The sequence below is a fragment of the Daktulosphaira vitifoliae genome, unplaced genomic scaffold (assembly GCF_025091365.1).
Source record: "Daktulosphaira vitifoliae isolate Bord-2020 unplaced genomic scaffold, ASM2509136v1 Scaffold_2, whole genome shotgun sequence".
NCBI classification, from domain to species: Eukaryota; Metazoa; Arthropoda; class Insecta; order Hemiptera; family Phylloxeridae; genus Daktulosphaira; species Daktulosphaira vitifoliae.
In genome coordinates, this window is record NW_026099573.1 from 13,530,159 (window position 1) to 13,540,593 (window position 10,435).

General features: G+C 27.5%; 1 protein-coding gene across 4 annotated transcripts in view; it reads left to right on the forward strand.

Moving 5' to 3' along the window:
- LOC126899044 (metacaspase-2-like) overlaps positions 1–10,346 on the forward strand; it is a 17,851-nt gene extending 7,505 nt beyond the window's left edge. For 2 of the 4 annotated variants that reach the window (XM_050673557.1, XM_050673556.1), the window contains exons 5-12: positions 3,715–3,786; positions 3,843–4,055; positions 4,896–7,232; positions 7,527–7,690; positions 7,811–8,166; positions 9,057–9,269; positions 9,355–9,448; positions 10,224–10,346. In XM_050673557.1, coding sequence (XP_050529514.1) covers positions 3,715–3,786; positions 3,843–4,055; positions 4,896–7,232; positions 7,527–7,690; positions 7,811–8,166; positions 9,057–9,269; positions 9,355–9,448; positions 10,224–10,316 — 3,542 coding nt within the window. In that variant the 3' untranslated portion in view covers positions 10,317–10,346. Of the gene's footprint in view, positions 1–3,714; positions 3,787–3,842; positions 4,056–4,895; positions 7,233–7,526; positions 7,691–7,810; positions 8,167–9,056; positions 9,270–9,354; positions 9,449–10,027; positions 10,148–10,223 lie in introns of all 4 variants that reach the window. The other 2 variants (XR_007702466.1, XM_050673558.1) reach the window with 2 other exon arrangements.
- Positions 10,347–10,435: the final 89 nt, after the last annotated feature.

Consider the following 10,435-nt stretch of genomic DNA (forward strand, 5'->3'; position numbering starts at 1 on the left):
TTTTTTTTTTTTTTTTTTTTTATGTCTGTTACCACTTTTTCTCAGCTCTCACCGAACGGATTTCTTTCAATGATACATCAAAAGAACACAAATCGTATCTAGTCTAAGACGTTACCCTCAAAAATTGAAAAAATGCCCTCATTCCCCGTAAATGGAGGAAACCTCCAAAAAATTACAAATTTAAAAATCGTTAATTTTCGAAATTTTTTCAATTTTTTTACTTAAAACTGCCTTAACTTTTTCATAAATGAACAAATCAATATAAATTTTTTTTTTATAGATGCTTGATGTCTTTACCTATCATTTGATATATTTTTTTTTATAAATTTGACCCTTCACGTGCCCACAGGGGGGGGATTTAAAATGACAACTTTTTCAACTTAACTTTTGAAAATGTTCTGGAAAGTCTGACACTTTTATATATATCTTAAATTAAAGCTAATGTAATATACTTTATTACAAAAAAAAAAATTTGACCTCTGGACTTGTCTTCACAATGAAAATGGCTACCAAATGCTATTTTTGTGTGAAAATTCTCGATTTTATTTTTTACATTTTTAACTTTATAATGCAATAATAACTTATTGAAAAGTGTAAGGATCAACACAATTTAGTGATAGCAGCTGTAACAACCTTTTTATAATTATCCTTTATATCTTAAATGGGTGTGAATTTTATTTTTAAAATGGCATCATACACATTTAACTAGCTTATAATAAAGGAAATAATCTAATTAAGAAAATGATTAGTCTATAACAATTTTTATACCAGAACTTTGAAAATTATTTTCATTTTTATACCTAGGCAGGATAAAGAGAATGGTTGGAAAATGGTTAGTGATTAAATTAGCAACACCCACTCCTCCCCTCAGTCATTACTTTAAATTGTTCATTACTTCAAAAGTTTTATAGACTAGTAATTTTCTTAATTAAATAATTTCATATTTTATAAGCTAGTTAAATATGTATGTTTGCTTAAAAAAAAAAAAAATTGACACCCATATAAGGTATAAGGGATGATTAAAAAAAATGGTTAACACTTGATAAATTAATATGTAGTTTTAGTTATTATTAAAGTGGACATAGTGCCCATGCACTCAGACCTGTTGGTCCATTGTGCACACCTCATACCAAATTGTCTTGATTTGGTTTAGACACCTAAGTGTTATCACTGAAGTATTATTACATTATACCTATCGTTGTATAAGGGTGGACTATCAAGTCACCTTCTGTAGATGACCAAAGAATCCTGTCTTTCTGGTGAATATAAGTATCTCTCTGGGTCTTAGGTTTTTAATATCTTCTTTTTCAGGAAAAGGTTTATTCAAGTAGTTTGATCTTAGTGTGGACAAGGCTTTACATTATGTGAAAAGAGAATTCATTTATCTTCACACTTCCTGCACAATAGTGATTCTGATACCCTCATTGTGTTAAGATGTTTAAGCAGGTGACCATGTCCTGTCAGTAGACCAGTCAGGGTGCTTATCTAGTGTCTAGTTATGCTATTAAGATCATTCAACAGTAGACCAGGGGTCTTGATAAACATTTTAAATTGTCTAGGTACTACCAAATACTTCTAGATGTTCCTGTGTTGTTCTCTGCACCAATTCTTGGATAGCGCTTTGAGCGATTGCTCATTGAGTCCTACCACTGGTTCTGGTCCAACATAGGTGTTCTCTGCTTCTTTCCTGGCTAGAAAGTCAGCATTCTCATTTCCAGTGACACCGTTGTGTGCCGGTACCCACGCTAGTGTAACTATGTTAAACCTCGATAGTGATTTTAAAATTTCCCTGCATTCGAGGACCAGCTTTGAATTCACCTGATCGTTACAGAATGCCTTCAAAGCCGCTTGACTATCACTTAAGATAGTTATCTACCTATTTTTGTATATCAGCAGGTTCTGAGCCCCTACCAGTATCACCATCACATCTGCTTGGAAAACAGAGATTGTTGTGCCCAATGACATACTGACATTTATTCGTGGCTTTAAACCCCAAATTCCAACACCTACCTTTGTCTGATTTTTTGGATCCATCTGTATATATCACAAATCCTCCTTTTTCAGTCAGGTGGTTAATATTACATTCTCCAAGTGTAGGGAATGTTATTCTTAAGAACCGGTTTGATATAGTCCAAGGGGTATTCCAAAAAGCTCTGGTCTATCTCTTTTAGTATTTTACCATGTTCTGTTGTATCACTCTCCAAAGTCCACATACCTTTCCCAAGGCTCTACTGCAAATCCACAATGTGGTCATTGCTTTTTTGATTCTTGACTCAACTTGTAATTTCCATTTTAGCTTACTATCCAAGATAATACCTAAGTATTTTACTTCCGATTTTAAGCTAATTTCTTGTCCATTTAGAGTAAGAGTGTCAAGACTGTCTAGTCCTATTCTCCTTCTAGTGAACATAACAACCTCTGCTTTATTTGGAATAACAGATAGACCGTACTTACTACACCATATCTGTATAATGTTTGGTCTCTGTTATGCTAAGTCTATAATAGTGTCTGGGAATTTACCCACCACTGCTATAACTAAGCCATCCTCATAGGCTTGTGTATAACAATATTTGTTTAATTCTCTAATAAGCGAGTTCAATACTAGACACCATAGCAAGGGGGATAGAACCCCTCCTTGTGGGCATCCCTGTTTAACACTCTTGATTACTTTGGTCTCATTGAGCTGTCCCAAAATGGAGCGTTCCTTGAGCATGGATTCTATCCACTTAATAATAAGTGGTTCTATTCCATGCTGTTGTGCAGATTCATACATAGCATTGAAGGGAGTATTGTTAAAAGCCCTTTCGATGTCCAGGAATATACTTACTGCATACATTTTATTCTCCACAGCTTTCCCTATCTTAGTAGTTAGGCAGTGTAGAGCTGTATCAGTAGATTTCCCCGTTTGATACGCATGTTGGTTTTCATGTAAAGGGTTCTCCTTAAGAGGCCCTGCTTGATGTACCTATCAATAAGTTTCTCCATAGTCTTAAAAAGAAATGAAGTAAGATTTATTGGTCTGTAGGATTTTGCTTCATAATAGTTAGTCCGGTTAGGTTTCGGTATAAACACCACCCTGATCTTTTACCAACTTTCCGGTTGATAACCATAGGCAAAAGGCATGCTCTAAATATTTTGCAGAGATGGGGGACGATTATCTCTAACCTTTCATGCAGAAGTGCAGGGAAAATTTTGTCACATCCTGCAGCTTTAAAACTGCCAAAGGCTTTTATTTTATTTTTTCTTGCATTTCTACAATGGACGAGCCTATGTAAACTTGAGAAGATATAATTTTAATTTTATTTTATTTAATATGATATATTAATTATAACCTCCAGATCATCTAATTATTATCTGTTAAACTCAACTACACTCATAAAATTAACTCAAATTTGAATTAAGCAACATCAAAAATATAAGTTTCAATTTATTGTACTACTAATAATATACATTTTTATTGATTATAATTTTTAAAAGTTGTATCTTTATATATAAACCTCCTATTGTTTGTCAATAACATTTTAAACTTGTTTTTACTACCTTGAAAAATTGCTATATTAGCATATCAGGTTTTAGAAAATGGCTACTGATATGTTTTAATTTTTTTTATTATTTACTAGAAATTTTTTGTTCTCATTGTTTATAAGAATTGACCTGTTTCCTCACTTACTGAAAATCCTATATATATATATAAATAAATAATTATTTTTTTAGATAACATGAATTCTAAGAACAAAGTTTTGGATAATAATATAAAGTCAAGATTACGTAGTTCAAAAAAAAAAGGTATAAAATCTAATAATTAATTTGACCTAATAACAATATTTAATTTTTCTGTATAGTTAACAATTTAAAAAAATCAAAATGTAAACAAAGTATTCAAACAGATAAAAAAAGTACTGAAAATATTGATGATCACAATATTTTACTTAATGATAACAATGATTCATCTTTGTTTGACAACTTTAATACTAAAAATCAAAGTGATATTTTGCCCAATAATTCCTCAAGCTTAACACAAAATTTAGCATCTTTAAAGTCAAAAACAAAATATGGTAAGCTTTATTATTTTAGTAATTACTTGTAAATATTATTTGGTGACCAGTGGCTGTGAAGATATGATTTTCCAATAAGGTGGAGTTATCAACTTACTTTTTCTCATCCTTCTACTATTATTTATGCCGAAGTCATACACTATTTATAGTTATTACTATATATCCTCAATAAGTGGGATGGGAGCAATAGCCCAGTTAAGCCCTATTATTAATCTTAGTTATGTATGATTTTATTGGGCTTGAGATTTGCCTTTCAGCCTTATTGGAATTCTTTTATCGCATAAGACACCAGACGCTTCTCTCCACTTTAATCACCTGCACTTAATCCTGTGTCTTACATCCTCGTCAATATCACAGCTCTTTTTTGTACAACTGATCCTAAATACTTAAGACTCTCCACCTCTTCAATAACGTCCTCGCCTATTGTCACTGACCTCCTCATTTCAAATACCATACAAAGCTTTTTCTTTTTTTCCTCTAAACTTTTCTATTAGTTGTCTCACACAAAATAATGGCTCCATTGTTGAATTACCAGGCATAAATCCAAACTGGTTTTTAGATACCGATGTCTCATTTCTTATTCTTTTATTTATTACTTTTTCCCAAATTTTCATACTATGACTCATAAGCTTTATGCCTCTATAATTTCCACACTCCTGTATGTTATCTTTACCTTTAAATATCGGCACCACAATACTTTTCCTCCATTCATTTGGAATTTTCACTTTTAATATTTTCCCTTCTAAATTTTATTGGGCTTCAGATTAATTCATTAAAAAAAAATTTCATAAGACATATTAATTAAATTAATTAATCTGTAAATTATTTTAAATGTTGTAGGTATTGTAAATAGAATGAATGATCATTTGAAATTTGAAAGACATCAATTAAAAATATCTGAAGTTTTACATACATCTAATAACATTGATTCTTTTAATTCAGTTAAAATTCCTAATCAAAATAAAACTAACAAAGTAGTTAGTAAAATTAAATCATCTAACATTTCAAATGAATTAATAATGTTTAATGATTCTATTTCACATGATACTCCTGATGATATCCAAAAACCTCCAATAACTAAGAGTATGAGTACACCTCGTAGAAGAAGTACTCATATTAGAGCTCTTGACTTCAGCACTCCACAACCTAAAAAAAATGCTATTGAACTGGTACGATCCAAACTATTTTTTGACTCGCCAAAAAGAATCCAAACAATATTAGAAGAATCATTAACAAGTCCTTTTCCAAAACTTCAAGGTAATTGGGGAGCAATTAATGGTTTTGAGTCTATTATTAAGAAAGATACGGGTATATGTTTAAATTCAAATACTAAAAGTACAAATGAGATAAAAATATCTGAACTGAAATTAGTAAAAAAAAAAAAATCTCCCAGAAAAAATATGACACCAAAAAGATTAAGTAATCATTTAGTGAATAATATAAATCCAATAGTTATTCTTAACAATGAAGATTATGCAAAATTAGTTTTAACAAAAAATAATGTTTTAAGTCAGAATGATAAACTTTCTAATTCATTAGAAGACTCTCTTAATATTGGTAGTTCAAAAAATTCTTGCCATTTAAGTTTAAAGCAAAATAGCCCTGTAAAAAATATTGAAAGTATAGAATTAAAAAAGTCATTTGAGAGTTCTAGTCCTATAAACAATAAAATAAGTTCATTTTATAAAGAAAATAACTTTACAGATAAAAATAATGAAGCATTAAAAATTATACCTGCAGATTGTAAAGTTTATACTTTACAACAACTATCTTATAACAAAGTAGATTTATCTAGTTATATTAGTACACCAGAAATAAAGAAATCTACAAAGGATAATATAGCAAATAACATTATAACAAGTTTGGAGCAATTATTATTATCAAACAATTCTATTAAAACAAAAGAAAACATAACTAATCAGGCAAATTTATTGAATCAGCAAATTGATAATTCAAAATCAACCTTATTTAACACTCCAGTAAAACCTGAAAGTCCTATTAAAATAACTAAATTTCCTAAAACATCAAATGTTGATAAAAAATTGGATAAAATAATTAACAAGTCACAGGAAAATAAAAAATATATATCATCATGTTCTAACATTTATTTGCCACTTTGTTCAAATAAGATTCATGAAAATGAAAAAAATAGGTCTGTTTCTTATGAAAAATTAAATAACAAGAATTTGGATGTTTCTGAAATGAGTAGCCCTACTAAATTAAACAATTGTCAAACAACTAAACTAAGTAAAGTTCAAACTCCATTTAAGTTCGATGAACCTGAAACTCCAATTTCTAAGTTATTGCGGGAGCATGATCCAAGTAATCTTGTTACACCAATACCATCAACACCAGTACATAATGAAGCAAGTATGGAAACTCCACTCTCTAAAATATTTAGAGAAACTTCATACCTAAACCGACCTCCAATTTCACCAATCCCTTCAACACCAGTAAACTTAAAGTCTAATATCTCATCATTGTCTCCACCTAAGGAGCAAATTATTACAAATAATCCTTTAGTTAAAATGGCTGGTATTAAAAGAAGAATAAATAATTTGAAAAAAAATTCTATTCAAAGTGTTTCAGTTCAATGTAATCAATCGATACCTAGATCACCATCTGTCGTAAACAAGAAATCTCCAACTTTAAAAGTCAAATTAAAAGCTATTCCTAAAGTAAAAAATTCTAAATCTTTTAAGCATAAAAATACTAATGCTATAAAAGCACAAGTATATGAATCAGTAAAAATTGAATTATTTGGAGGTAATGATTCACCTAGTTCAAATGATGATGAATTGGAAAAATCTATGAATATTTGTAAATCATTAATTATAAATAAAAAATATGAAGAAGAGAGAACATCTGGTTTCAAACCTATTCCTCGAAGAAAACCTCTTAAAAATGCCTCTTCAATAAGTGATACAAAAAATAATTCAATTGGAAATCTTAATTTGGAACTGTCTAATTTCTCTCCTAAACATTCAACTAAAAATCATACAAACATTTCAAACTTATTAAATGATCAACAATCAAAAAAAAATACAATGCTTTCCAATACATCTGTTATTAATGATTTTAATCAAAAATTAACACAAGTAAATTCTTATCAATTGGAAAATTTTAAGACAAATAATATTGAAACTTCAATTAAAAGAAGCACTACAATTCCCAAAAGTAAATTAAATATTAATTATAATCTTAATAGTGATATTGAAAAAAATGTAAGTAAACCTTTAAAATGCGATAATGATACTTCAATTGAAAATAGTAAAAAATTATCTAATAGTTCAAAAAAACCCGATATATCTTCTTATAATTACAACCATACTTGTTCTATAGAAAATATTCTGACAGAAAGTAACTTAGATAAAAATATGTCTCACAATTTATGTATACAAAATAAAGATTCATCTGATATTGAAAGCAATAAAAGTCTTAACAAAACTAATCAAATAAGTTTAACTCTAGGAAGTCACAATAATAGCACCAATAATACATTTATTAATTATATATGTAATAAAGATACTCAAACAGAAAAGAGTAATAAATGTAAAGAAGATGATTTCAGTATTGAAAAATATTTTAAAAATTCAATAGTTTATGAAATAATTACTGAAGATGATGATCATGAGGTAATTTTTTTTTATGTTAGGTACAATTTTTGGCGCAAATGGAATTTAAAAAATATAATTTATTTTTGAATCAATAATTTTTTTGTAAAGTTCCATAACATAAAAGAAATTTTTTTTTAGGTAATTTATCTCTCATTATCTCCTATGTTTATTTTTCTTGACATTCCTTCTGAAATTATTTCTCAATCACCAATTTTACCATGTAAAATCAATAATTGCTTGAATGACAGTTCAAAAACCGAATCAAATGAAATGGAAAGTGATGGTGATTTTATTGCATCTTCATTTAATTCATCTAAAAAAATAATGAATAAAAAAAGACTGGATAAACATAAAAGGTCTAGAAGAAGCCCTTCATTATGGGAGGATTCTTATAACTGTACATCAAAATATAAGACTGATAAAAGTAAGAATTCTTCAAACTCCTACAAAAAATCCTATAAAGAAGATTCCAACAAAATGAAAATAACTTATAGGTAAATTTTTATCTTAAAATCATAATAATGTAACTTTAGTAGTGCAGATTTAATAACTTTAAATACTTATTGTGTTAATGGTTTAGTAAACACATGTTATAAATAAAAAAATTTAATTTTCAAGGCAATTCAATTTGCGTTAATATTTTATTACATTTGATTATAGTCCTTTCATAATTCTAGATATAAGAATTCTATTGAAAAAAAACGTGTAAAGTTTGCTATATTTTTATAATAGCTTACATTTGGTGTACATGTATAGTTATAAGCTGACATTTCGATATATAATAATAATATTTACTATTACAGAATGAAATTCCAACTACAAATAATATACATTAACAGTTCTACATATATTTTTTTTTTTATATTTTGTCAAAGAGTTGAGTGTTTTTTTAAGAATTTCACTAATTTTGTTTTACCTTTGATGCGACCCTAAAATTGTTTTCAGATGTGTTTATGGGTTTGAGTTTTTATTTTCTTCAACAAATTACAGTAGTTTTTGTTGTTTGTACAAAGAAAAAAACAAATTTAGAAACTGTGTCTTCAAAGATCTAGTTGTTTGGCATTTTTTGTGAATTTTAGAAAATATAGACAGAATTATCTGTGACCATAAAGTTTTTACTGTTCTTAACTAAATAAATGCCTAAAATTTGTTAAATTTAATAAAGCAAAAGAAAGAAAAATCTGATTAATAGATAATGTTTTTAGATTAAAAGTTATCATAATTTTGTAATTGATATATTATCTAATGAAATTGTAGTAAGCTATAATTTTATTTTAATGTTTAGTTATTCTCTATTTGGTATGGTTATATTGGTTTTCTATTCATCCAATTTGAAATTAATTTAAAATTTAACTAATAATTTTATTACTTATATTTTGACTAGGTTAAATAGAAAGCATCATTTTCATAGTGATCGTTCTCAGTCAGAATTCAGAAGAAAATATCAATCTAGTTATAAAAAAGATCATCACTTTAGAGAACAAGAGACACACAATATTGATAGGAACAGAAGATATAGTTATCGAGATAATACAAATTACCACAATATTCATAAACTTAAACATCAGTATGAAAGACGTCATTCTTCTAATCAATCGTAAATTATACTAATTTAATTACAATCAACTGTCCTTGATAAACACTTAAAATAGTTGATATTTTTGCTTTGTAATTTTAATAAGGTATCATAGTGATGTTATAAATGTATGCAAAGATTATGAGTATACTAAAAAAGCTACTAAAAGAAGATATTTTGATCGAAGTGACCATAGCCAGGTATTATTGTCTGATTAATGTATTAACTGTTAAAAGGTAAATTGTTATAATTACTAATTATCAGAAAAGCCAAAAAACAAATCTATATTACATTATTGTTTTTTACCTTAGGAATTCCTTTGATAATTTTTCTTTATTAATATACATTAATGTTTATGTTGAGTGAGATCAATCAATGTATAATTTCATTGTATACAATAGTACGTAAAATAATTGATTTTAAAAAATATGTCACTTACGACAATTTGCCTTTTAACTATATTTTAAAATGAATTGCATTATTATTATTTTATTTTATATAAAAATCTTGTTACTTTTAGTACTTAATTTAAGAATCTATGGTTCAATTCTTTGTTTTGACATAGCTTTTATTCAATCCTTAAAAATTTTTATGTTTAATGGATTGATTTTACATTGAAAAACTAAATAATAATTTAAAGTTTAAATAAACATTGTCAATACATCTAAAAGTACTTTTGATTTTATTATATAAAAAAAGTATAGGTGATATAAATACAACTAATTATAAATAATAATATTACATTTAACAAATTAAAAGGTAATAATGTTTCCGAATAGGTAAACATATAGGAATTTTAATAGTGATGCACACACCTTTCCACTTAATGATTCCCTCAGTTATAAAGATATTACATCACGTTGACAACTGATGTAAAAATTCTGCCAAATCATTATTAGGTATCCCAAATAGTTGTGATAGAGGCTAAAGAGGTGATGATGATTTAAAAACTAATGAAATGTAATTTTTTTACAGATTCCACATAAAATAACAAAATCTGAACATCAAAAACTACCTAAACATGTTGATGTGGATGATTTTTTATCAAAAACTCATGACCGATTTTGAAGTTTTATGCATATATTGAAACATAAAGTATTTAGAAATAAAATTGTATATAGTTTATATTTGACTGAGTTATATTCAATGATATTTTACATATTTTAGATTTGATTAATGTCTAATAG